This window comes from Thrips palmi, unplaced genomic scaffold, assembly GCF_012932325.1.
Source record: "Thrips palmi isolate BJ-2018 unplaced genomic scaffold, TpBJ-2018v1 HiC_scaffold_18, whole genome shotgun sequence".
NCBI classification, from domain to species: domain Eukaryota; kingdom Metazoa; phylum Arthropoda; class Insecta; order Thysanoptera; family Thripidae; genus Thrips; species Thrips palmi.
In genome coordinates, this window is record NW_023144627.1 from 17,112,144 (window position 1) to 17,138,668 (window position 26,525).

Here is a 26,525-nt window from a genome sequence, read left to right on the forward strand (position 1 = left end):
CAAAGGGCGGAGACGAGGCGCTCTGCACTGGAAGAGGGCGACAAGGCCTGGCTTGTCTGGAGGGGTTGAGGAGGGCCAGCAGGACAGGCCAGAGGGTGGCCCATACAGGCAGAGCGACGAAAACGACTCTCGGAACCAATCTGCTGGATCCGTCCTTGCCGAGAGAGCCGCGAAAATGCGATAGGGGATCCAACCTCGGCGGTCAATTACATCGAAACGCTCGGACCGAGTCTCGGAGACCAGGGGGGCGGTGGCGGAGGAGGCGGCGGGGCGGCGGAGAGGGGCGGGGAGCCGGCGTGCCGCCTTGGCGGCGTTCCCTGTTCAAGCAACGGCCGCCGACACCGCCGGCACCGCCAGCCAGTCCGGGTGGCTGGGCCCTGCGCGATGGCCATGCCCGTCGAGTCCGTGCCGCGCGTCCACGTCGCCGTCCTGGGCCGCGCGGGGTGGCGTCTCGCGCTCCAGGTCGCCGTCGTCGTGGTGCTGGCGAGCTGCGCGCTGGCGTACGGTAAGAGCGTCGACGGCAACGACAACAGCAGCAACACACAGTGGGCCAGAAGACCGGTGGAGCGGCCAAAATTCTACACGCGTTTTGAGCTCCAGAGTCTCTAAATGGGACTCGAACCGACCGTGTGACCCCACCAATGGATTGCTCTCCGAACGGGGAATCCATTGGTGGGGTCACACGTTCGGTTGGTGTCCCATTTAGCGACTCTGGAGCTCAAAACGCGTCTAGCGTTTTGGCCGCCTCCACCGGTCTTCTGGCCCACTAGGCAACACTAAGAACAACAACAAAAGAACGAGGCCCGATATTTGGCCGGGTTTGATCAAAATGCGGCGAATGCGCCGAGGCGCGCGGAATCGTGTCCTCCTCTCTGTCGCCACGACCAGCGGACCGATTCCGGGAGTCGCCATCGTCGCTCTGTCTCTCTCGCACTCACGGGGCGACGCTTGCGGGAACGAGAGAGACAGAGCGACGCTGAAACGACTCTCGGAATGGGTCTGCAGGATCTCGCATCGACTGACGTCAGTGGTGAAACTCCGCGAGCCAAGTTCCCCGAGTGGAGTTCAAGTTCAGGCAGAACCGGAGAAGTTTGTGCAGGGAACGGGGTAGAGCACTTTTATCCAGAACGCAATGCACGCACGTTTCGAACGAAACTGTGTACCGAGTACACTCTTGGATTTTCAGTGGTTTTACCGTGGAAGCGAGAGCATGAATCAAAATAAAACTCCGAAAAGTGATGGACGCGGCCCATCGTGTTTTGTTCGTCAAAGATAATGCTTCTGCGCATCTTCCTCTAAATATCGTGATCTACGCGTGTGAGTGAGTGAGTGCGCTCGCCCGGCGGGCCGCCGGCCTCCCGACCTTGAGAAAACACAACACATGATGCGAGACAACACGGCAAAAAATTAAAATAAGGAATTACTGATAGAACTGAAGCGTACCATGACGCATGTCTTCGAGCGTGGTTTCAAGCGCACCTCAAAAAATTTACAAACAACGTATACACGGTAAAAACTGTTCCTGGTTTTCCCAGGGACTCCCTGGAAATCGCCTATGCCTTCACCATTGGCCTCCTGGGAAAACCAGGTTCCGTTTTCAGCGCGTAACAGTGACACTGCTGGTTCCAGGTGAGGTCCGGCCGCGCCGCCAGAGCCCTTGGCGGAGTCCTCCGGGCCCTCCGGGCTTCCGTCGTGGGGGGCCCTGGAGGGACGGGCCGCCGGGACACCAACAGACGCCGCCGGGCCTCAGGAAGCAGGGCGCCGAGCAGGGGTTCCGGGACGGCGAGGCCGAGCCGGGCTTCAGGGCGCCTGGAGGCGAGGGCTTCAGGGCGCCTGGAGGCGAGGGCTTCAGGAAGCAGGAGGGCGGTGCCGGCGCGCCCAGGCAGCAGGACTGCGCCCCGTCCCTGACGACCATGAACGGCGGCCAGCCCACCTGCAGCGGCCAGCTCATCTTCGAGGACAACTTCAACGACCTGGAGCAGTGGAGCAACGACATCCACATGGCAGGGCCGCCGGTACGCACTGCAGTGGCCGCCCCGCGGGCCAGGAGACCGTTGGAGGCGGTCAAAGTCCCGGACGCGTTTGGGGCTCCAGAGTCGCTAAATGGGACTCGAACCGAACGTGTGACCCCACCAATGGATCGCTCTCCGCACGAGAAATCCATTGGTGGGGTCACACGCTCGGTTTGCGTCCTGTTTAGCGACTCTGGAGCTCAAAACGCGTATGGCTTGCGCCTCGCTAGCGAACCTCGGACTCCTTGCAGCGTGCATCCGGCATCTCGCTCTGCGAAAGTCGATCGCGGCGTCTTTATTTTTAGACGTCTGGAGGCGCACATGTTGTCGCGACCGCCAACTGCAGTGCGGGCTGTCGCGTTGACGCAACGAGCACACTGCAAAGCCAAGTACACACTGTGTACACGAGCGCGTGGACCGCGACAGTGCCGCTCGATTCAAACTAGCGCCGGCAATTAGCACGGTCGTTCTTCGAGAGCACCCACATTTGCATGATGACTCCAGAGCAGTTCCCCTCTAATCTGTGCGTCCGTTTCCCCGCGCCGCGCAGGACTACGAGTTCGTCGTGTACAAGAGCAGCCCCTGGAACATCTACATCGACAACGGCATCATGACCATCAAGGCCTTCCTGTCGGAGGACAAGTACGGCCCCGGCTTCGTCTCCAACGGCACCATGTTCGTCAAGAGGTGCGTATGACGGCGAGGCGGGGCGCAGTGGGCCAGAAGACCGGCGCCGGTTAGGGACGGGCGATTTCCAAATTTTAGTATCGCGATTGCGATTTCTCATATATCGCGATTTCATGCGATTAATCGCAAAATCGCAAGAATCGCAAAAATCGCAAAAATCGCAAGAATCGCAAGAATCGCAAAATCGCAAAAATCGCAAACAAACGCAACAATACTCATATACCACCCATTATGGCACAAAATATTTTTAAAAAGTGCAAAAACAAATTCCTGAGTGGTCAAATGGCAGACTAGTGGCACCGACCACACGCGCCAACCTCGTTCGGTGCAGTGGTCGCGAAATCCATGCACGGTGCGATTTTTGCGATTTAGCGATTTTTTGCGATTTTGCGATTAATCGCCGAGGTTCAAAAACCGAAATCGCACCGCGATTTTTTGAAAAAATCGCATCGCACCTGCGATTAATCGCAAAATCGCCCGTCCCTAGCGCCGGTCTTCTGGACTACTGTCGAGGAAAGTCCCACGGAGTTTTACTCCAGCTTTAGCAGTGCACGCGTCGCGTCGTCTGCTTGCAGGTGCACCGCCAGCGACCGCGACCTGTGCGAGCGCACCGCCTTCTCGTACAACATCCTGCCGCCGGTGCGGTCCGCGCGCGTGCACACTGCCAACTCGTTCGCCTTCCGCTACGGCGTCGTGGAGATGCGCGTCCGCGGCCCGCGCGGCGACTGGCTGTACCCCCGTGAGTGCACAGTGTGCGCACAGTGTGCGTATGCAGTGGGCCAGAAGGCCGGCGCAGGCGGCCAAAGACGCGATTTGAGCTCCAGAGTCGCCAAACGGGACTCGAACCGAACGTGTGACCCCACCAATGGATTGCTCGCTCGGAGAGCAGTCCATTGGTGGGGTCACACGTTCGGTTCGCGTCCCAGTTAGAGCTCAAAACGCGTCCGGGATTTAGACCGCCTGCCACTCGTCGCAAGCACATTCTATTGGGCCAAGAAACACTTGACGTCACGCCGAGTCCCGCTGGCGCGAATGGCAATGGGATTTGGGGATTTTGTCATTTTGCAGAGCTGGCGCTGAAGCCGGCCGAGTCCCGCTACGGCCCCCACTTCTCTTCGGGGGAGATCCGCCTGCCGTCCCACTTCGGCAACAAGTTCCTGAGGGACTCCCCGGGCGGCGGGCAAGCCGGAGGGTCCCCGGGGCAGCGCGGCTGGCGCGGTCGCAAGCTGATGCGGGCGGGCGTGGCGCTGGGCGTCAAGGACCAGAACGACGCCAAGCTGCTGAGCGTCGAAGCGCGCGCCCCCCAGGAGGTGGCCGACTGGTCCAGAGTCTTCCACGTCGTCCGGATGAAGTGGTCGCCAGGTGCGGACAGATGCAGTCTCGGGCCGTGGACTCGAACCGAACGTGTGACCCCACCAATGGGTTCCTCGTTCGGAGAGCAATCCATTGGTGGGGTCACACGTTCGGTTCGGGTCCCATTAGAGCTCAAAAAGCGTCCGGAATTTTGAGCAGCTTCCCCGGTCTTCTGGCCCACTAACAAGCCCTTCCCTCGCAGACGGCTTCGAGTACTGGGTGGACGGCGAGTCCATGGGGCGCAAGATCGCCGTGCCCGAGGGAGGCTTCGCCAGTCTCTCGCCCGACCCGGCCAAGAGTCCCTGGGCCGGCGGAGAAAAGAACGCCCCCTTCGACCAGGAGGTACGCAAATCCACTGAGCTGTTGAGACTCAAATAGTAATAAATTGGACCTGAGTATTGCACCCTTGTGCTGCAGTTCTACATGTCCATCGGCCTCGGCGTCGGGGGCCTCAACAGATTCCCGGACAACGTGACCAACGGACAGAACGCCGAGTTCCCCAAGCCCTGGAAGAACACCAGTCCCAAGGTGCGTGACGCACCAGTGTGGTGGCGCAGCGTTGCCACCGTTTGCGAAACTTCCCACAATGCACCAGCGTCGAAAGGGTTGCCTGTCTAAGCAGCCGGAGGACTTGCCTGATAAGGAATCCTTTCGACACTGGTGAACTGTAGGACCTTTTGAGCCACTTATGTGAGTTATACAATTTGTAACGAGCGAACTTAGAAAGGAATTTCCCTTCTTGCAGGCAATGCTCAACTTTTGGAAGGCGAAAGACCAGTGGTACCCCACGTGGCAGTTGCCCCTCCTGCAAGTCAGCTACGCCAAAGTGTGGGCACTGTGACACCAATCTGCCAAAAAGCAAATCGCACTTTTACGATAAGTTTATTTATTTTTATATTTAATTTAACCAATAAAAAAAAAAACAACTGTCCTACCACCCACTGCCTTTGTTTCTCGCCAAAGTTTCCCGCACTGTAAAACTACATGTGATCACAGACAAGCACACGCCGCGATGCTCTTAGCGCGAGGCAGAGATGCCTCGCGCGATGCCTCTGCCGCGAACACGTGTGCCAACCTAATCCTAGAAATACCATAGAAACGCCAATGGCAATTCGTTACGAGGCGCCAGACCAAATATACACTTAAACCTAAAATTTTTTAAAAAAATACGTTAAGCGATGCGTCCTCTCACTCTCACAGCCTTCAGGGGTTTCCAGTTCGGACGACAGACATCGCAACAAATTCCTGTCTGCCCAGCTTTTGCCTGTCTAGACGGGGCTCAGAGCGCCCACACCTTGAGGTGCGCGATCTCCAGGCTGGGGTTGGACCACGTCGGGAACCAGTGGTCGCGCGCCTTGTAGAAGTCCAGGAGAGCCTGAAACACGAATGAAAGCACAATAGAAATGCGACAGTGAGCCGATGGATTTTCTAACCCAAAATAACAGACGACGTTCAGCTGGGTGTGATACTGAGTCAAACGAGCAGACATGTATGTTTGCATGCAAGAACGCGAATAGTTGTGGGTACACTGTTCAACTTAAATGTAGCGTCTCGTCAGGTTGGTCACCTTGGGGCTGCTGTTCTTCCAAGGCTTGGGGTGCTCGTTGTACTCGCCGTTGGCTCCACCGTCCGGGAAACGGTTGACGCCGCCGACGCCCACGCCCAGCGACAGGAAGAACTGCGGCAAACAAGTGTTGTTTAGTTATCGCGCAGCGCGGATCCAGGGGCCTACAAGGCAGGCCGCCGGAAAGGTGGGCAAATTTCACTTTCAACACGAATCGAAGCAATTTTTTCGGCACCGCCAAGAAGAAGTGAATAAAGACGTGATGGCTGCCTCACCTCCTGGTCGAAGGGGGCCATGTTGGAGCCGGTGCGCCACGGGTGGTCTCCGGGGCTGTCCGTCATACTAACGAAGCCATTGGGGGGCGGCCGGACCGTGTATATGGGCTTGCCGTCCAGGGAGAACTCGATGTACTCTGAAATAACCAATTTTAAAAATAAATAGTAGTAAAAAATAGAAACTTTGCGCTGATTGGGTTTTGTTGTCTTACCCGGCGTCCACTTGGCCCGGTACACCCTGAAGTGCTTCTTCCTCCAGTTGCTGCCGTTGGAGGCACGCACCTCCTTCTCCAGCAGTGTGGGCCGGATGTCCTGCCCCGTGGCCTTGCCCAGCGCCACGCCGGCGTGCATCACCTGCAGCCCGGTCTTGGCGCCGTCGACGCGCCGCGCGAGGAAGCGGTTGCCCGACGTGTAGGGCAGGCGGATCTGGCCGCCCGCGTACCACTTGCCGTACACCGGTGTCGCGGGGTCCAGCGTGATGGCTGCGGACCAGAGCCGAACAGTCAGACCGAATCAATTAATAAAATCGAATCATATCTTCAAAAGAATTCTCCAAATGGAATGAAATCTAGAAAAATCTAGAAAAGTCCTCAAACGAAATCGAATTTCAAAACAGTTATTTAAATCGAGTTGAGGTTGGTAACCATTTCAACAGTGGTCCATCGTGGAAGTATTTGCCTGCGTGGCGGCACTGGTGCTGGGGTAGCCTTTCACGCTTGGCGCGTACAATCAAAAACAATTAAGACTCGAGTACGTTACCGGGGTAGATCCAGTCGCCCTCCGGCACCAGCACGCGCGCCTCCACGATGCCGTACTTGAAGGTGAACGAGTCCCTGGTGGTGAGGCGCGCCGACCGCACCGCCGGCAGCACCCTGTACGTGCTGGCCGTGCGCGAGCACTCCTCGCGCTTCGGGGAGGTGCACCTGCCGGGGAGTGTCAAACTCTAAAATGCACCGGAATTCACTGCGAAATCAAAGGACCTTCCTGACTTACTCTTCAAGGTTCAGTGTCCCGTTCATGACGAAGCCAGCGCCGTAGGCGTCCTCCAGGAGGGTGGGCTTGATGTGCAGGATACTCTTATCCACGTAGCTGTTGTCGGGGTCCTTGTCGTACACCACGAACTCGAAATCCTACACTAAGAAAATGCAAATCAGAAAAAGGCAAAAAAAAAAGAAAAAAAACAGGCCGAGGCGGTGTTCATGCCAGAAGGTGGAGTTTGCAAAAATTTTAGACACGTTTTGAGCTCCACAGCCGCTAAGCGGGACTCAAACCGAACGTGTGACCTAACCAATGGATTCGTTTTTTGGAGAGCAATCCATTGGTGGGGCACACGTTCGGTACGAGTCCCATTTATCGACTCTGGAGCTCAAAACGCGTCTTCTGGCCCGTGCATGCTCGGCACTGCTACTCACCGGCTCGTCGGGCATGAGCACGTCGTGCTTCCAGAGCGTCAGGTTGAACACGTCGAAGTGCTCGTCGATGAGCAGCTGGTAGCGACACGTCTTCCTGCCGCCGTTGATCGTCGTCTGCGAGGCCACGCAGTCCTCGGCGTCCCTGGTGCCCTTGGGGCCGTCGCCGCCCTTGCGGTCGTAGGACGGGCCGTCGTCGTCGAAGGTCGGCCCCGTCGGCCCCGTCGGGCCTGGGGGATGGCGCGACGGACCTGCCGGGCAATCGTGTCAAGGTCCGCATCCTTTTCATTCGTCTCACTATCTGCAGGTCGCTTCAAGATTCTCTCCGGACCTTACCCCTGGTTGTCGGCAGGTCATATCTGTTGTCGTCGCGGTCGCCATCAGCACCGTCACCGCCACGGTGCGGCCCGTTCATGTTGTTGCCGTTCAAGGGGAACCAGCGGCCGTCCGGGCCCACCAGCACCTGTACGCCGTTCATCTCCTTGAGCGAGTACACCTGGCCGCTGGGCGACACGAAGTGCGCCTTGGCCTGGCCGGTGCCGGCCCCGGCCCCTGGCAGCTGCTGCTGCGGCGGCCGCTGGTACCAGTGGCCCGGGCCGTTGGGGCCGTAGGGGTTGGGGCTTTGCGGCGGGTAGTGGCCCTGGCCTGCAGGCGAACGGGAAGGCGATGAGCACACTGGGAAGAAAACCGAACGTGTGACCCCACCAATGGATTGCTCTCCGAACAAGGAATCCACTGGTGGGGTCACACGCTCGGTTCCAGTCCTGTTTAACGACTCTGCAGCTCAAAACGCGTCTGGAGTTTTTGCCGCCTGCGCGCCGGTCCTCTGGCCCACTGTGCATCACCTTGGCCGCGCTGGCCGGCCAGAAGCTGTCGGAGCGTCTCGGAGTCCACCTCCCGCACCTCCACGTCGTACACGGCGCCGCCGGGGGGCTGGTGCCGGGCCGCTGCAACAATAACAAGTCCACTGCAAAAAAGAAGCAATAGCAAAAAAATAAAAAATATCCGAAATATATTGAACCGCCCGTCCCGCCTTGTCTTATCGCTTCAGATCCCCCCCCCCCCTTTTCTCGAATCCAAATTGGGACAGTCGATATGTCAAGGCCGATCGGCAGCACGTCGTCATCCGTCTCGCTCTCGCGTGTTTTGACACAAGTGACGCCATTTTCAGGTGTCTCAAATGTCGTTTTGCCCTCAGGTCATACACCGACTAATACACACACACACGCACACACACACACCTCTACAGTGCCATCCATCTCGCGCCGACAATGCGCGCGCGTCGCCGAAATTCCCCAGCGCCATTTAAAGTTCCCCCCATTGAGTAAGGGCCGCGGCCGGCGCGCGGGACAAGAGAGGCAGTGATCTATGGACGAGCGAGGAAGTCGTGGTCGAGCCGGGCACGCCGGGCACGCCGCGTCGCGCTGTCTCTCTCGCACGCGCACGGGGACGGCCCACGCGAGCGAGAGAGACAGCGCGACGACGGAATCGCTCTCTGCAGGCAGACGGGCGATAATAAAAAGCACGGCGGCCAGCTCTAGGAACCACCGGCCCGCTGTCTCTCTCGCACCCTTACGGGGCGCCCCATGAGTGCGAGAGAGACAGAGCGACGAAAACAGTGTTCGGCGAGTGCTGGCCTCCGCGCAAGGAGCTTGCCGCCGCCGTCGTGGGTCACGACGAACCGCGGCCGCCGATTCCGCGAGAGAGAAACACTCGTGTAAATCTGGTCAGAATGTCAAAAACCTGTCTGAAAACCTGATCAAAATTCACGCACCTCTGAAAGCTGAACACATCTCCCGGAAGTCTTTAGAACTCAAACCGTCAATATCAGAGTAAGTTTTCAGAATTTCAGCTTTGAGAGGTGCGCGAATTTTGATCAGGATTTCAGACATGTTTCAGACATTCTGACAAAATTTACACGAGTGAAGCGAACTTCATGACCATCACCTCTGTACGAGACGCCGGGGCGCCACAGCAGCAGAAGCACCACGCCGACGGAGGCCCAGGCTCGCAGCCTTGCTCGCAGCATGGCGAGAAGAATTTGTCCAAGTCCACTGGAAGCCGAAGTCACACACGGCGATAGAGACAGAGAGAGACTTGTTCTAGTGCCACACGACGCGCATGACGCGGATCCGAACCGGGCGGCCGGTGCGGGCGCTGTGGTCCGGGACTGCGGTCCGGGACTGTGGTCCGCCAGGCCGACGCCAGGCCGACGCAGGCCGCCCCGCCGCCGCTGGCACGCGGACAGACGGCCGCCGAAGATTCTGCGTCTCTTCAACGAACGTCACTGTACTCGCGAGTAGTTCCCGGACCGGCCGCCGCGATGACGCGCGCGCTGAGGTCGCCGTCGTGACCTTGCCGGGCCGGGCCCCGGCGCGCATCTGCCCGCGCGGAGTATCGGCAGGCGATCAAACCGGGAGGAGTTGGCCTCACAGTGGGCCAGAAGACTGGCGCCGGTGGTCAAAATCCCGGACGCGTTTCGAGCTCCAGCGTCGCTAAATGGGACTCGAACCGGACGTGTGACCCCACCAATGGGTTGCTCTCCGAACGAGGGATCCATTGGCGGGCTCACACGTTCGGCCCGAGTCCTGTTTAGCGACTCTGGAGCTCAAAACGCGTCTACAGTCCTGGCCCACTGAGCGCTGTGAGTGACTGACGCTAAGGGCCGACGGCGTTCCGGCGGGCGTAACTCGAAACGCCCGCAGTGACTGTACGTCCATTTTTCGGCCGGACCGTGGAAGTGGGAGAGGCGTTGAGTGGTGGACAGACAGCGAGCCAACCGGGCAGCCGGAGGCGCCTGACAGCTGGCGAGTAGGCCACCCGCCGAGCAGCCGAGCGTGGCGGGCCGGCCTACCTGCAGCCTGACAGGCGACGGGTAGGCAACCCGTTGACCAGCCGAGAGTGGCGGGCCGGCCTACCTGCACCTTCACAGGCGCCATCCATGTCTCGAGCCGAGTTGTTCCCCTACCGGTCCATCTATCGCCAGGCCGGAGAAAGAACGACACCGTAAATTTTCAGTTCTCTAATGACATTTTAGGGACTGAACTTTTCGCCGACTAGTTTAAACATATCGTCTTCCCGCGCACGCTGGGACGGCCAGACGAGGCAGCGGAGCAGATGGAACGCACTGGAGGGGAGCGAGGCCGGGGAAAAGGGGGGCAGAGAGAGAGAGAGAGAGGAGAGAGAGAGAGAGAGAGAGAGAGAGAGAGAGAGAGAGAGAGAGAGAGAGAGAGAGAGAGAGAGAGAGAGAGAGAGAGAGTGAGAGAGAGGGAGAGAGAGAGAAGGGCAAAGAGGGAGTGGGCGGGAAAGAAGAGTCCTGGATGGGACCGTCCCGAAAACCGTGGAGCAATGTAAAGCAGGAAGGAGACCAATTCGTGGCGGCGATGCGGCCAGATTGCGCACGTACGGGCACTAAACGCGGAGCCAGCCAGCAAGCCAAGCAGCCAGCCAGCCAGCCAGCCCTGGAGACGCCGAGACGGCTCCGCCATGGCTCCTCCGCCCCCGCACAGCGCCGACGAGCGGGCTGATTCCGAAACACGGCGCTCTCCGTCTCTCTCGCACTCGCGGGGCGTTCCACGCGTTCGCGCGATCCGCCAGGGCGCGAGAGAGACAGAGCGCCCCGAGCCCTTCCTTTTTCCGCAGCAGCTTGGCAACCGGCCGCGCATTGTAATTTGGAGCGCATCACGAGAACGGCGCCATCTGCACGCTGCAATTAGCGTGTGTAACGAAAACAAAAACGAAACAAAAACACAAAGTGGAGCGACGTTTTCGGCTTTTTCTGTTCCCTTCTTTCTCTCTCTTTTAGCGGGGCACCGAGAGGAAAGTAAGGACTCGTTTATACTGAATCAGCGTCGGTGGCGCTGGGTCCCCATTCATGAAGGGGGCAAATCGGTGGCCGGTCCGCCTCCCGCATTCAGGCCGAAACCCTGTTGGTGACTTTTCTCACCAAAACAACGGGAAAATCTCCACGAGGAGGAAAGGCGGCTTCCCACACTAATTTCCCGACACGGCGTCGAAAGCGACTTCTTTTCATCGCGCTCTATCTTCCCGGGCGGGAGGCTTCTCAAAAGAGGAAGGGTGTTAACTCTCCAACGACCCGCGGCGTGCGGCGTCCCCCGAGCCGTGCCGCTGGTCCACGACGAGGCGGGGAGGGGGAGGGGGAAGGGGGAGGGGCCACTGCAGGCCCCAGCAGGCCGCCCCAGTCGCCCGGCGGAGGCAGCACTGAGCGCTTCATGGCTTTCCCTGCACGGTCGCGGCCTCCGCCGCCTCGGCTGGCGCGCAGCCGCCGCGCCGACGTCGCCGACGACGTCCTGCCCGTGACTGAGGACTCCGTCGCCCTGTCCCGCCAGCGCGTGGCCGAGGAAGGATCGGCATTCCAACTGTGACTGAGCAGGACGTGGAGTACGTCACCCTGTCGCACCTGTGACTGAGGTTGGGGTCACGCCGCCCCGCTCCACCTGCAGCTGAAGAGGACTCGGAGTGACTGGGGCGGACTTTGAGTTACGCCGGCCCGTTCCACCCGGAAAGACTCGAAGTCAAGTCCCACCTGTGAGTGACGACGCGGCGTCGTGGGATGTGAAACCAGTGCAGCGCTCGGAGTGTGGAAGGATAAGGTGGCAGCATGAAGCTTCTGTGCGGCGCGGCCGGCGCGGCGCACGGCAACGCCACTGCCTGGGAGTCGGCGTGCCACGGCCACGTCGTCAACACCGTCACCGCGCTCACCGCCACCTACCTGGCGCTGCTCGTCCTCATGTGTCTGCGCTGCTCCGGCCGCGAGGACCCGCACAGGCAAGGCAGGGGAAGGACAGTGCACCCGTAAAGAACGGAAAATAAGTTGTCGTTCCTGACATCTGAGTGACGCGGGACGCTGCACAGTGGGTCAGAAGACCGGCGGAGGCGGTCGAAATCCCGGACGCGTTTCGAGCTCCAGAGGCGCTGAATGGGACTCGAACCGAACGTATGACCCCACCAATGGATTGCTCTCCGAACGAGGAATCCATCGGTGGAGTCACGCATTCGGTTCGAGCCCTGTTTAGTGTCTTTGGAGCTCGAAACGCGACTCGAGTTTTGTCCGCCTGGCCCACTGTAACTCGGTCCCCTTCCCGGCCTGCAGGACGCATTGCCGCCGCGGCCTGCTGGTGCGCACGGTGCGTCCGCTGGTGTCGGTGTCGCTGCTGCTGTCGCTGTGCGGGGAGGTGGCCGAGGCCCTGGTGGCGCTGGCCGGCCCCTCGCCCGGCGCCGCGGCCTCGCCCCTCGTGGCCGCGGCCTGCTCCGTGGCGCTCTGGTTCCCCGCCGAGTTCCTCGACGCGCACCTCAGCGGCCAGGCCGCCGGCCAGGGCTGGCTGCCCAGGGCCTTCCTGGCCGCGTGTGGAGCCATCATGGCGGCCGCAAGGTAGGCAAGGACGCCAAGCACCCCGAGTACACTGTCAAAATTTGGGTAGACACTTGGAGAATCAAAGACCACAGCACATACGAGACGGTCCCCCTTTTCCCCGCTGTAAGGCAGGTACTCCGGAAAAATAATTTGGAAATTTTGCTGCCAGGATTCTCACAGTGATGCAGATGGTGGTTTGGGGCGGGGCCAGCTTTGCATACATGAGGCCGCTCCTTGGGTGCGCCAGTGGAGGGCTGTACGCCCTCGCCGCCGCCGTCGACCTCGCCGCTTTGCGGGTAAGAGAAATAAAACAAGCTTATGAGTGCGGCCTGGGCCCAGGCCTGGGCGCGACGGGTGTTGCTTCAATGGATTTCCCTCTGATTCTAGCAAAGTGGAAAGCACCTTGAAGAGGAGGACTTATTCTGTGCGGGGTTTTCCAGCTACCGTTATGACGAGGCGAGTCTGTATTCGAAGGCTACCTTCTCGTGGTTGACGCCGCTGCTGCGTCTGGGCAACACCAGTCCGCTGGAGCTCGAGGACCTGGGAAGGATTCCGCACCAGGAAAGCACTGCTGTTCACTTCGAGAAATTCCAGACCATTTATAACTCCATCAAGGTGAGGCACTTGAGCGACCGCCCTCAGACCGCTCTCAGATTTCCCTTCTCTAAAAACAAACTCTGTTATTCAAGGAGACGAGACGCGATCCTGTCGCCCTGTGGCGATGTTTTTTCAACGGCTCCTGGAAAATGCTGGCCCTGAGTGGCGTGTTTAAACTGTCTGGAGACATGGTCGGGTTCATTGGGCCGATGGGCATTTCTGTCATTGTTTCGTACGTCCAGAAACCGCCTGGCGCGAAACCAACCCAGGGGACAGATGAACAGGTACCAGTTTTCAGAGAAAAAAGCTATCGAAGCCACTTACTTTGACGATTGAATTATTCAAATGAAAGTCGCGAGTGTTCTGCAAATTTCAGGTAGGATCGTACGTTTCCGTGGCCGAATTCTTTAGCAATGGCTACGTGATGGGCGTCTTGGTATTTTTATCTGCCCTGGCCCAAGGAACGTTCTCCCAAAGTTGCACACATCTCATAAATGTTGAAGGCATTCGCATAAAAGCAGCACTGCAAGTAGGTAAAATGCACATTGTTTGAAATAAAATCGGTTTATTCAGAAGCGGAGGCTGCAATAATTATGTCTTCAACAGGCGATGATTTACGACAAATCGTTGAGACTCCCCTTGTGGAGTTTTTCACAGGAGGATTGTGATGAATTACAGAAGGACACTTGCGCTTCGGATGAGTCTCCTCTGGGGAAAGTTCAACCGACGAAAAAACGAGAGAAAAGCATTCCCAGTGGAGACGACACAACGTCGAGCCCACAAAGTGCATCAACTTCTCACACAGACTTCGGAACAATAATCAATCTCATATCAGAAGACACCTACAACGTCATGTCATTTGTATGGATTTGCCATTACGTTTGGGCTATTCCTGTTAAGGTAGGTTTTCTCTTCACATCCGATAACAGTGTCATTATTGTGTTAATTGCACTAATGGACTTTTTCATTTTCCATTTGTCCAGATAGCAGCTCTCATGTTCCTGTTGCACTACCAGCTTGGTATCAGTGCTCTCATTGGTGCGGTGCTGTGCGTAGCAGTGATGACCCCCCTGCAGTTCGCCATAGGAAAGAAAATGTCTGCCAACTCCAAATCAATATCAGTACGTGCAATTTTGTTTTCAAGGCTGTGCATTCAAGTTGCAGTCAATGTGCAATCACGGTGGAATATTTGCAGGAGGCCAACGACGAACGATTACGGCGAATAAACGAAGTAGTCCACGGCATCAAGGTCATCAAACTGTCCAGCTGGGAGGAGCAGTACGAGAAAAAGGTCCAACTCGCTAGGAACAGAGAGCTGCGACTGTTGAACGTGGATTCCCTTCATTGGGCTGTCATGAGTAAGTCCGCGCTCCAACTGTTAAGCCTGACAGAAACACACACTGTTGCGTTTACCCATGCAGGGCTCTGGAGTTGGCTGTCACTCAATTAGCCCTTGTTGCAGCCTTTTTGACCCACGCGTCCTCGGCCATCGTCACTCTAGTGACATTCGGCATTTACATGATGGTGGAAAAGGCTCCCCTCCCCACGGCCAACGTGTTCGCCAGCCTGGCGCTGTTCAACCAGCTCACTGTTCCACTCTTCATTTTTCCAATCACGGTGCCAATCATTATCAGCGCCATGGTAAATAATAGATATAGATGCGATTTGCAACAATTTCGCCACAAGTGCCAGAATAAGTAATTTTTAAGGTTTCCCCTAATGTGGGATTTTGTTGAATAATTATTTCAAGGTCAGCACAAAGAGATTGGAAGCATTTTTCTCAAAACCAGAAACAGCAAACGTCCTGGAGTACGAAACCGACGGCAATCCTTTCGTATTCAGCTGTGCGGCTTCCGCGGCGGGTGGAATGAAAGAGCCAGAGGAAGACAAAGATGGACATGAAGGGGAACCAAACTCCACTGGAGATTATCTGAGTCCAGCGATAGAGCATGACTCCGAGGCCAAAGTTCCCGCCACCATCTCGACCGCAGGGAGAGGAAGCGTCGTCTCTATAAGCGACGGCAATTTCTCTTGGAGCTCGGGGCACGTCCTCCACTTAAACGACGTGACAGTGCCAAAAGGTGAGCCACTGTTGACCCCCGCGACACGCGTCCGTCACTTTGTCCCAATCATTCCATTGTTGTAGGGGTGATAACACTGGTGGTTGGGGCCATCGGCAGCGGCAAGACATCGCTCCTGCTCGCACTTTTGGGGGAGATGAGCTCCTCGGACGGCAGATACCCAGTCAAGTGGAGCCAGTGAGTACGCCTTAGTCCAAGTGTAGGACAAGTACACACTACGAACCAAACTGTCTACAAAGTGCACACTTACAAACGCATGCTTGGCCAAGTACACACTTACAAATGCATGCTTGGCCACATTGAAAAAAAAAATACATTGGAAAATTGGAACTTGTATAACTTGTTGTAGAGACTCCTCCGTTGCGTACTGCTCCCAGAAACCGTGGCTGCTGAACGCAAATGTCAGAGAGAACATACTGTTCGGGCAGCCAATGAGAAGGCGTCGGTACGGTGAAGTGATCGCCGCATGTGCCCTGCAGCCTGACTTGGACATCTTGCCGGCACAAGACCTTACCGAAATCGGTGAGAGGGGGATCAACTTGTCGGGAGGCCAAAAGCACCGAGTGGCCATCGCGCGAGCGCTCTACTCCAACGCGACGACCGTGCTCATGGTAAAGTTCCGAGAAACAATTCCTTTCACTGCAATGATCCGAGAACTAATACGTGTTGGCTTGCAGGATGACCCCCTGTCAGCACTGGACCACCAGGTCGGGCAGCACCTCGTGCAAGAGGGCTTCCTGAAGCTTCTCAAGCAACGTGGCAGGACTGTCATTCTTGCCACTCACTGCCTCTCCCTTCTGAACCAGGCGGACTACGTAAGTCAACCGCGGTTTCAGCGCGCGAATCCAATTCAAGTGCTTTTAAACCGAATAACTCCGTAGCTTAGTCCAAAATTGAGCGAACGTTTTGAAATGCACAAATTTGTGCGTAGCCAAGCGATAAACTGCATTGCTGCGGCATCACGAATAAACTACAAAGTAATTAAGTGAGAACATTTTTAAACCGCAGATAATTGTGATGGAAAGCGGGAAAGTGTCCACCCAGGGCACTCTGAGCAAAATCCAGGCCGAGCGGCCCGACCTGGGCCAGGCGTGGCAGCAAGCGCTCACCGTCTCTCTGGACGACCTGGACGACCCCAAGGCCGCCGCCGTGGACTCGCCCCACGACGTCGTGCTGCGCGGCGAGCGCACGGCCAGAGAGCGGTGGCAGCTGGTGCGCCTCGTCTCCCGCATCGGCCTGCAGCGCACCGAGGTGGTGTCGCCCCAGCGTCACTTCCGGGTAAGCATTTTCTACACGCTTGCTCAATTTTGTGCGGAACTTACGAAACACTACACTGTAATTTGCTGTGAAAGGCCAAGGTTCCTCGCGTGATAACGTGACTCGTTACAGCGTTTCAGCAGGCGGCAGTCGCGGTCACTGTACCGCACCAACCACTGCACGCACAGCTTCCCCGTGCCCGAGTACGCCGCGCCCCCCGCCAACCCGCTGCACGACTCAGTGGCGTGGGAGAAGCCCCTCCGACGCACCAGGAGCACCATCGCCACCGTGCCGGCCGCCTGGCGGCGCAAGGTCACCAGGGTGGCGTCGCTCAGGCCCCGCGACATGGCCCAGTGCCCCAGCCGCGCCTGGACCACCCAATCCAGGCAAGACAGACTGGAAGACTGTGAAAATTCTAAGTTAATAGAATGTTTACAAACGTTGGTACTGAATTTGTGTTATTGGGACCACGGGTTTGTTTCAGCCTGGTTGAGAGAAAAATTAGCTCGACATTGCCACCCGCACCCGAGGGTTTGGTCAGCAGTTCCCGAAGGTAAGTTCTTATTTTACAAGCAAAATTAAAGCCCTTTTGGACCAAGACCGTTTCTCAAAAGAGGTTAAAACTGTTGCAGGAGTTCCAGCGCAACAGAGACCCAAGTCTACACTGCAGAGTACACATACTATGCAGAAACGGACGCCGACGACAGCGCCACCGAAGTTACCAGTAGGTTAACATGATACCGAAAAAAATCACGAGTGAACATACACGAGTCCATCTAAACATGACGTGCAGTTGAACAGGGTGACAGGCAGTCCATAGTAGAAGCAGGGAGAAAGAACGGGCGAGTTCCCCAGCGCGTCTACTACACGTATGCAAAGGCCTGCACCATTCCAGTGGCTGTCGCTTATTTCTTATCGACGTTGTCTTGGCAAGGCCTGCGCGTGTGCACTGACTTCTGGCTCAGTGACTGGACTGCCTACAATGGAACGACGCCAGACACAAATCAAGACAAGAAACATTTCCAAATGGAGGTGACCGATTTTCCCAATGTTCCTCTATTCCAGACAAATTTTTGTTCTCCAAATTTGATTTGCAATGTTTTGCATTGAAATGTTTGGCATGCTTCCAGATGCTTAAATATTTGTTCATATACTCGGCGCTGTCCGTGGTGACCATGCTGCTGTCACTGTCGTCAAATTTAGTCGGCCAGCTGGCAGGAGCACGGGCTCGCCACTGGTTGCACCAAAACTTGCTGTCAAATCTACTTCGCTCACCAGTCAAGTTTTTCGACATGACACCCATCGGTCGAGTCATTGACCGCCTGTCAACAGACATCGCCGTGATCGATAAAGTAAGTATGGAGTTCACTGTGATAGAGAATCTCCCTCCAGTCGCAAAGTAACGCTCAATTCTTTACAGAAATTAGCAACATCTATTCAACGATTAATGCAATTCTTGTCGCTGTGTGTTTCTGCGATAGTAGTAAATGCAATTCTGTCGCCATGGTTTCTGCTTCCGGCACTACCCATGTGCCTTGTTTACTACATTATTCAACATTTCTATCGTGTCTCTACCAGGTATGAGTTTCCGTAAGAATGAACACATAACAACGTGCACAATGCACTTGACTTTCCTTTGTATGCTTTTCAGAGAGCTTCACCGACTGGATAGTATGACGCGTGCTCCGGTTTCTTCATTCTTCTCGGAAACTTTAGGCGGGCTTGCGACCGTTCGAGCCTTTGGCCAAAAGTCTCGTTTCATGGAGCTTATGTTGGAAAGAATGGACATCAATACTAACACTTTCCTAGTTCTTAGTGCTGCAAACAGATGGTTGGGAGTGGCTCTTGTAAGGAAACAACCCAACGAACAAAGAAATCAAAAGCGGAGTGCTTTTAGCCCGTCTCGTGTTAATGGAATTAAAACCGTTGTACGTGCGCATAGTCCGTTGGAAATGATATCCATTTAGACCCCAACCGGGGGTTCAAATGCTATAGAGACGAGAAAATATGCTGAAAACTCAAAATGCACGAGATGGGTCAAAAGCGCTCCATGGTATCGCCTCTCTCCTGCTATTAATTAACTTTTTTTTATCATCAACAGGACTACATGGGAGGTACCATAGTTTTAGTGTCAATAATTGGTTCATTGACTGCAGCCCATTTCTACCCTCAAGCTGTCTCTCCATCGCTGGTCGGACTCGCAATAAACTACACTTTGTTGGTTCCTATTTATCTGAACTGGGTCGTCAAGTTCCTTGCAGATGTTGAGATGTACATGGGGTCAGTCGAAAGAGTGCAGCAGTACGCAGAAATGGAAATGGAAGACTACAATACCCAAGGTATGCCCGATAGGAATGAAAAAGTGGCCAACGAGTAGCTAAGTACGCTGAAGGGAAATTTTACATTGTTAGGTTTACAAGTCTCCGCGACATGGCCCGAGCGAGGTGACATCGTATTCAAAGGGGTCAGTCTGCGATATGACGAAAATCGAGATCCAGTGGTAAAGAATATAAACCTGCATATTCCAGCGGGCCAAAAGGTATTAAATGTATCTAGGGATGGATTATTTACTCTCTCCAAATTTAATACTCTATTTAAAATAATATTTGTACGCAGGTCGGCGTTTGTGGGCGCACAGGGAGTGGCAAATCCTCACTTGTGATGTCACTTTTCCGAATGCTTGACGTTTCGGAAGGCTGTATAACGATGGACGGAGTAGATATATCGAAACTTCCTTTACAGCTGCTTCGTTCAAGACTATCTGTGATACCGCAAGACATAGTTATGTTCAGCGGGACTATAAGGTGAGGCATTTCACAGCGTAGCAATCTTATTATTTAATTATTTTTAATGAAAGTTTTTTACTCCCACAGAGATAATTTGGATCCAAACGGTTTTTACTCCGATGATAAAATATGGGAAAGCCTTGCTGTAGCTCAGCTGAAGAGCATGGTTGAGGCACTTCCAGGGGGCCTAAGTATGCATTTCTATAAGCCATAAAGAAAGGCAAATAAATTATCAAGTTTTAAGTTAAAAATTTCTGTCTAGGTGCTGTATTAAAAGAAGGAGGCGAAAATCTGAGCGTTGGGACGCGCCAACTATTTTGCCTGGCCAGAGCTATTCTGCAAAATGCAGCCGTTCTTGTAATGGACGAAGCAACAAGTTCAGTGGATCCAACGACTGAAAACGCGTTTCTCTCTGTAGCTTTAAGCGCCTTTGCTCATCGGACAGTGCTCATCATAGCGGTAAGTTGACAAACTTTGCAACAAAGCGCTCTTCGTACACGCCTCGAAGTGCGTGCTTACAAGCATGTGCTTCGGGTAGTGTACTGGGTCCACAGACGAGTTTTGTGAGCACCTTAATGCTACGCAGGCAAGCGCAAGAGGCCTTGCCTTCACCACTGTTTTTTAACACGATACACTTCACGCGTTCTTTGATTCCAGCACCGCCTTTCCACGCTGCTGGATTGTGACAGAATCATAGTCCTTGAAAATGGGAAAGTCACAGAAGACGGATCTCCATCACAGTTGCTTCGCTTCGACAATGGCATCTTTTCCCTCATGCTGCAAGCAGCAAGTCAGCTCACAAGCTGATCCCAGCTAATAAATTGTGTCAATTTAACAAATTTCTCTGTTCTTTTTGTGATGGTGATGGCTGCAGAGGGGCTCTACCACTGCAATCTCATATTCGTACACTGGTCCGAAGAGGCGTAGAAAATAACTGTTTAACAGGAAGTAAGGTGGCATTATCATGCCTTTTTATTAAGTAAGTTAAAACGTTATCATAACAACCCCATGCACTTCACACCCAAATCCTGAAAACAAATGTTTACCTGAGCACATGATGTTTTGGGGAAAATTAAATAAAGGAAGCATGTTGCCTACGGGATGCAACAGGAGTTCGACATCATAGAAGCACACATTCACAAAAAAATCATCTAACTTGGTTTGAAACTGTGCAGTCATGTCCCAATTTCTAATCACACAACCAAACAACTTAAAAGATAATTTGACGTATGGGACATTTGAGCACATTTGTGTACTTTTGGCCAAGCCAAAGAAAGGTCAAGGCAAGTTTATAAGATGACTCGTTCAAGCAAATGTTTGGCCGACGGTTAGGCAAATTGTCGACAGTTGTCTGGAAAACAACACATTTGTCCAAAACATTAGAAAGCATTTCGATTGACGATGAACTAAGTACAGGTTTGTTTACGACATAATTTTTTCTCCTTAAAAGATGCTATTCGAAATGGGATTGGAGAATTGTTACACGATTTATATCTGAAACAAAATTAAATTTACAGAACTGGTAAAAAAGGTACCAATGGAGACACAATACAGTGTGCAGTAAGTTTTTGTTCTAAACTTCAGAAGGAACCCGAGGCTATGTGACATACTAGATTACGGCTTTTAATTATACATATATATTTTCAGCAACGGGAGATGCGTCAGTCAACAAGCAACGAAAACAACCGAGAGAAAAAGACAGAAACTGAAGCTAACTCGATCCTCTAAAACAGACCTTATACAGAATTAGTTAATCTTTATGCGAAAGAACTGTAACTGAGATCAAAGCTAACTCCACGCCTCCTCCCATAAACGAGCAGAAAAAAGGCCAAACTTTACTTATCACAAATCATATCATTCGATGTACAACTGTGATAACGCCCACGCAATCGAATTAGCATTGTCTTTATGGACACGTTTTACTTTTTCAGACATAAAAACTTTTAAAAGAAGAATGAAACAAGACAGATCCTGAAGTAATACATTTCTGAAACTGTCAACAGGTTCAAGGCACGTGCTTCTTCCTAAAGAAGAAATATTCATTAATGTATGACAAATTTTAACAAAGTTCTTAAAGTCTTACGCGAAGTAAGAAAGCTAAAGGACCAAAATCGTCGAATAAGAGAGGTTTTTTTCAGAACTTAGGGCGTTATAATTTTTGGGGGTACAAATTGAGAAATTTCTAATATTTGGAATAATCACGCATGTTTTCACCCTATTACGCACAAAATGATAGCATAAACTTAATTTTCAAATTTAAATAAACTATGAATATTTTGAAAATATCTGATATGCAAACAACTTCATTTACAAACTACTCAACAATATTTACAAATTTTTATAATAAATACTCTTATGTACAAATGAGTTTTTCTGTCCGACATCTTCATAAATAAAGAAAAGTATAAATGTTCCTGCAAAGTCTACATAAGTTGAAGGTCAATTGTATACACTTGGTCATCAGTTAGTGTTTTTGTAAAAATTTCAAACACCATGTTTCAAATACTTTATTCTCTCTCGAGTTCCATTTAACCACACTTGTCATTGGAGAAAACCTAAATCCTACGTAATGAAATTTAATTTTAATAGTATTTAAGATCCACAAGAGCTGGGTAAACTCAGTGTTTCTAAGTTGCTGAAATAGTTAGAATGCAGCTAAAACTCGCGTTCGCATGGAGTTAATAGAGCTAAACAAAACGATCTTGGTCGATGAACTAGGCGTTCTAAAAAGCAAGTGAATCTTTTCTAATGTGACGGATTTTATTTTGGTCTTGATTGGTTTACTCCACCTTTAGAATCGAGGGCATCGCAAGCTAGGATCGGCGCGACAAAATTATAGAAAAAACCTAGTTTTTTAAAAATTTGTTTAGTTTATCACTTTGATGCCTTCGTCTTTATAAGTACTTCTGTTGTTTTAGGCCCTTCGCGAGACGGACAACATCTAGACTTGAGTATTCTTTAGAAAGTGACGCAGGCACATTCACTTTTTGTTTAGACTGGAGGATATATAATGCGTTCATTTTAGATGCGCTTTTAATTCCTTGCGGGCAGTGGTATGAGCTTGTGAATCGCAGTAACTTAAAAGTGACTGTTGATTAGGGAGAGTGGAAAAGTAATTTTTATAAAGCCCAGAAAGCATGACATTTCTCTTGTCATTGTTGCCGTCGTTTTGTGGCACATGCGAGTTAAGTTGAATAACGCTCTTTCCGTCTTACAGGCATTTAGCACATTTTAAATCGATAGATATCAATAGAAGATACATGGTTTAGCACCAGTTTCGACAGCTCGATCGCCCACTACAACGTTTGAACTGGAACAGTGAAACGTTACTGAGCAAAAGTTCGCCCAAGTGCCACATTATTCTAAAACACTTACACATACAAAAATGTCTTCGAAATAAGTATTTCTTCATGTCAGTCACCAACAAAGAAGTAAGTATGAAAAGAGGCACAGCCTGGTTCTGAAAGTGAACCTCGTCACAAGTGTCTTGGTTTGGCTAAGAAGTACAACTTATATTTAGTCGTAATAAAACTGCTCTAAATTCTCGTTCACAAAGCAAATTTAAGTGTTTCACACACGTTTCAAAAAGAAATCCAGAACGTCATATTTAAGTTGTAAAAATGGGGTCCTGCCACAAGTTTTGACAAAGCCTGGGTAACTTACGATCCTACAGAGCGCAAGTAATTGTAATGAAACAACTAGGTAATATTTTCAACATAATTTCAATAGGAGCAGTTTCAATATAGAAATATACCGAGTCAAATAAGAAAACCCACCAAGTCAGAACCAATACCAGTATGGCCCTTCTCCACGCGCATTCAACAAAAATATTGAAGATTCATTAACTTAATGTGCAAAATAAATGCAACATTCAATAGCAAAGTCTCCCACGTTGGTTCACACACTCGTCACAAAAAAAGATCACTTTTAAACTTTGTTAATATCGCTAAATAATGGTTTCATCTGAAGTAATTTGTCGCCTTGAAATCAGACTTTTATCACAGGTCTGGTCTTAACTGCTTACATTAAAAAAAGGGCTCTTAAGCCTGGTCTCAGCTTGTACTGGTTGCGGGGTTGTTGCCATCTGGCAGCGTCCAGGGCTTTAGTGGTTCGGGAACCAAATGGGGTGTTCGGGAGCTTATAGGTGGCAGTATGGGAGACACCGGCCAGGGGTGTGGAGCCGATGAATGAGGAACACTTCTGGAGTGAGTCAGCGCCAGAGAGCCCGGGCCAAGCCCCGGCCCAGACATCGTGGGCCCCAAATGTCCGGTAGGGCCTAGAGGCCCAGAGGTGGGGATGTAACCACTGGGTCCCGAGCTGAGGACCGTGAAACCACTCATCGAGTTGGATCCCGTTCCCCCGAGGGAGCACCCGCCTTGGGAACCAAGAGTCCCCCCACCAGGAGACGCGCCGCCCAGGCCCCCGCCAAGGCCTCCCCCCATCCCCGGCATTGGTCCGCCCCCGCTGCCGGACGCGCCGCCAGGGGGGCCTGGGCCGTGGCTAGGTGTTAGGGGAGCGATGGCTGCGGCTGACTCAGGGTGCAAAAAGTTGCGCCTTTGCTCAGCCTTCTCCGCCTGCTGAGCGATGCAGCGTGAGAGCAGCTCCGGCAGCAGGTCCATCTGCTCCTGGATGTTCTGCAGGCGCTCCTCCATCGAGTTGATGCGCTCCTCCAGAGTATCCTGCCGTCCGCTCATGTCCGAGACAATCTCGTAAACTGAGTTCTGCGTCTGAATAAGAGAAAAAAAAGCATCCGGTTAAGAGTGGTAAGCACCGGACCGAAATATAAAATAAATACTGCTTCTTACCTTGGCCATGTCTGTTATTGTATTAGCGTTGTCCATCAATTTCCTTTGGTCCATCTTAACTTTCCGCAAGCTGAAAAAAGAGATAGAATGAAGCAGTGTCACCACACGCGCACACACAACTGATTACAATAATAGAAAATGGAAACTCACGCATAAATAGCGAGGAGGAACTTCCTCTGGTGGGTGCGTACGCGGCCGGCGTGGACGCGCTTTACCAAGCGTGTGTGCTTGTAGATTAACCATGTTTCCCGAAGAACGTTGGCGGCGGCGTTTTTCAGCTAAAACAGGAACCAGGGCTATCACACTGCATTCCGGCCATCGGTAACATATGGTGAAGGGAACCTACTCGTTTGGTGAGTTGCGTGTCCATCATAAAGTTGTGAACGTGCTTCTCGGCCCTCGTCAGTTCTAGCTTGCGCGAGACGACAGCTACCAGCAACGCCGTACACCCAGCACCCTGAAAACACCGATTACATCGTTGCAAAGCCTGTTCTGAACACAGAGAAAAACGGCATAGTGACAACGCGATGCCGGAAGTGAAATGAACCCCAGGAGAAACTAGACACAGCGCACTTTGCACTGGAAGGAACCATTCACAAAACATGAAACTTTGAATATTGGGAAAAGGGGTTATTTTCATTCACCTCCGATCAACGCGCGTCAAAGCAAATGACTAAAGTCGCAACTGCTGATTATTGTGGCAATGGATCTGACTGCAAGAAAGGAATAAAAATAGCGGATTCGCGAGATCATTTCGCCAAAATATGACCAGTGAAGCAATGAGAAAGTGGTATGATCCAAAACTGGCTACAGCCTGGTCTCATTCTGTGCGCCGACAGGGTCCCGGTCGGCGGCCGACGCTGAGGCGCGGCGAGGCGCGCCGAGGCGACTGGGCGAAACACTTACCATGACCCCCGTACTGACCGCGATCCCTCGGCCGCAGTAGGTGTTGGGTACGATGTCACCGAAGCCGACACTCAGGAACGTGATCGCGATGAGCCACATCGAGTTCAACAGGTTGGCGTGCTCTTCATCGTGGAACCTGATTGGTTCAGAGCATGGCGTCACGGCCGTGGCAGTGTCAGACTGCGTGCCGCGGCGTGCCGTGCTGAGCCGGGAGGGGCGTGGTGGGAGCGGGATGGGGAAGGTCTGTTTCGTCTCGTCACGTCAATGTCCGTCACTTCCACGCAAAACGCATGCTGCTGTTCATGCTTACCACACGCCATGCCAGTCAACAACGCCGTGGTCATCTTTGCTTGCTAGCCGAGCTGGGTTTGCTTGACATCCACCAGCCCTCCATTCCCACCCAATACCAAACCCAATAAGCTGACCATGGAGGGCAAGGTGCCACACTTCAAAAGAAATTCGAAACGACAAAAACTGAAAAACTTCAAATTTCTAACGAAGCAGGCATATCCACTTGCTCGGAGGGCAGGAAAGGTTCGTCGCGGGACCCTGGGCGCAACGAATGAAACCAGGCTGAACTTCGCACAACAACTTACCATGGTGCCGACAGTGAGGGTGATGCCTCGGCCGCAGTACGTGTTCGGGACAATGTCTCCATACCCTATGCTCAGAAGGGTGATGGCTACCAGCCACATGGCGTTTAACAAGTTGGCGTGATCCTCGTCATGGAATCTAACAGGCAGAGAGAGAACACGCCCAATGTTATAGGCCAGCACGCAGTGGCAGAATGGAATGAACTCGATCAGAATTTGACTGACGAGTTCAACGCGTGTGACAAGTTCCGTGGCAAGTATGTTTGTCGTATAAGAAAATACCTTTCAGTAGAGGTGCTCGAGTCAGAGCCGGAGGTATGTATCTATGTTCGACCGTTTCTCTTTGAATCGATTTACCGCTTTGTTCATGACGAAGGCTACAATTTAATTTTGTTCTATCTACCTGACTACAGTGATTCAAACCTCGGATTCAACGTATCTCTGTACAGTGCTCAGTGAACCCCAGGAAGGAATCATGTACGTACAAATGCATGTTTCTACTACACGTAGTCTCGAATGATGCTGCAGCCTCGCTACTTACAGGTCACTAAATCCTTTACACCCCTTCCAAATTGCGGGAAAACACAAAGCCACCATAAATTTTTTTGACAAGATATGACAAGTTTAGAGAGACGCAGTGATCGGCATCGGTTGTGAGTCCAAACAAAGCAGACCAGCAAAGTAATCTCTTAATCGGCTTCGCACTTTCTTTTTAATCGGACGGCTAATTTAAACAAAGGTTTGTTTGTCTGTGAAACAGCAAACAGTGAGAGGGCACTAATGAAATCAACTAAACAGCACAAAGCGAGTCTCTACATATTCAACC

At 52.9% G+C, this 26,525-nt stretch overlaps 4 protein-coding genes across 7 annotated transcripts in view; 2 read left to right on the forward strand and 2 right to left on the reverse strand.

The window, feature by feature from the left end:
* The first annotated feature begins 375 nt into the window (after window positions 1-375).
* On the forward strand, window positions 376-4,989 carry LOC117645096 (beta-1,3-glucan-binding protein-like). The gene is made up of 8 exons (XM_034385013.1): window positions 376-505; window positions 1,630-2,015; window positions 2,563-2,699; window positions 3,275-3,438; window positions 3,768-4,061; window positions 4,255-4,394; window positions 4,470-4,580; window positions 4,798-4,989. The coding sequence occupies exons 1-8, from the start codon at window positions 385-387 to the stop codon at window positions 4,891-4,893; spliced, it is 1,449 nt and encodes a 482-aa protein (XP_034240904.1). The 5' UTR covers window positions 376-384; the 3' UTR covers window positions 4,894-4,989.
* On the reverse strand, window positions 4,919-9,498 carry LOC117645095 (beta-1,3-glucan-binding protein-like). The gene is made up of 11 exons (XM_034385012.1): window positions 9,248-9,498; window positions 8,146-8,247; window positions 7,893-7,945; window positions 7,637-7,745; window positions 7,304-7,551; window positions 6,885-7,021; window positions 6,651-6,814; window positions 6,104-6,373; window positions 5,892-6,028; window positions 5,620-5,730; window positions 4,919-5,427 (listed from the first exon to the last, which is right to left on the reverse strand). Exons 1-11 carry the CDS (start codon window positions 9,327-9,329, stop codon window positions 5,332-5,334), a joined length of 1,509 nt encoding a protein of 502 aa, XP_034240903.1. The 5' UTR covers window positions 9,330-9,498; the 3' UTR covers window positions 4,919-5,331.
* A 3,076-nt stretch (window positions 9,499-12,574) lies between these two features.
* On the forward strand, window positions 12,575-20,312 carry LOC117644432 (ATP-binding cassette sub-family C member Sur). The gene is made up of 27 exons (XM_034383920.1): window positions 12,575-12,692; window positions 12,844-12,970; window positions 13,062-13,289; window positions 13,364-13,555; window positions 13,648-13,800; window positions 13,878-14,171; window positions 14,255-14,392; window positions 14,467-14,629; window positions 14,734-14,912; window positions 15,022-15,352; window positions 15,418-15,529; window positions 15,702-15,963; window positions 16,030-16,167; window positions 16,361-16,630; window positions 16,742-16,995; window positions 17,094-17,162; window positions 17,242-17,333; window positions 17,403-17,641; window positions 17,740-17,961; window positions 18,030-18,187; window positions 18,261-18,456; window positions 18,711-18,948; window positions 19,021-19,148; window positions 19,226-19,413; window positions 19,483-19,586; window positions 19,658-19,854; window positions 20,053-20,312. Exons 1-27 carry the CDS (start codon window positions 12,679-12,681, stop codon window positions 20,200-20,202), a joined length of 4,836 nt encoding a protein of 1,611 aa, XP_034239811.1. The 5' UTR covers window positions 12,575-12,678; the 3' UTR covers window positions 20,203-20,312.
* Window positions 20,313-20,344: 32 nt separating this feature from the next.
* The window catches only part of LOC117644434 (small conductance calcium-activated potassium channel protein), a 138,057-nt gene continuing 131,876 nt past the window's right edge, over window positions 20,345-26,525 (reverse strand). For 3 of the 4 annotated variants that reach the window (XM_034383922.1, XM_034383923.1, XM_034383924.1), the window contains 5 exons: window positions 25,107-25,242; window positions 24,547-24,657; window positions 24,351-24,478; window positions 24,201-24,270; window positions 20,345-24,122 (listed from right to left, as the gene is read on the reverse strand). In XM_034383922.1, the coding sequence (XP_034239813.1) occupies window positions 23,448-24,122; window positions 24,201-24,270; window positions 24,351-24,478; window positions 24,547-24,657; window positions 25,107-25,242 (1,120 nt within the window). In that variant the 3' untranslated portion in view covers window positions 20,345-23,447. Of the gene's footprint in view, window positions 24,123-24,200; window positions 24,271-24,350; window positions 24,479-24,546; window positions 24,658-25,106; window positions 25,243-25,702; window positions 25,839-26,525 lie in introns of all 4 variants that reach the window. The other variant, XM_034383921.1, reaches the window with a different exon arrangement.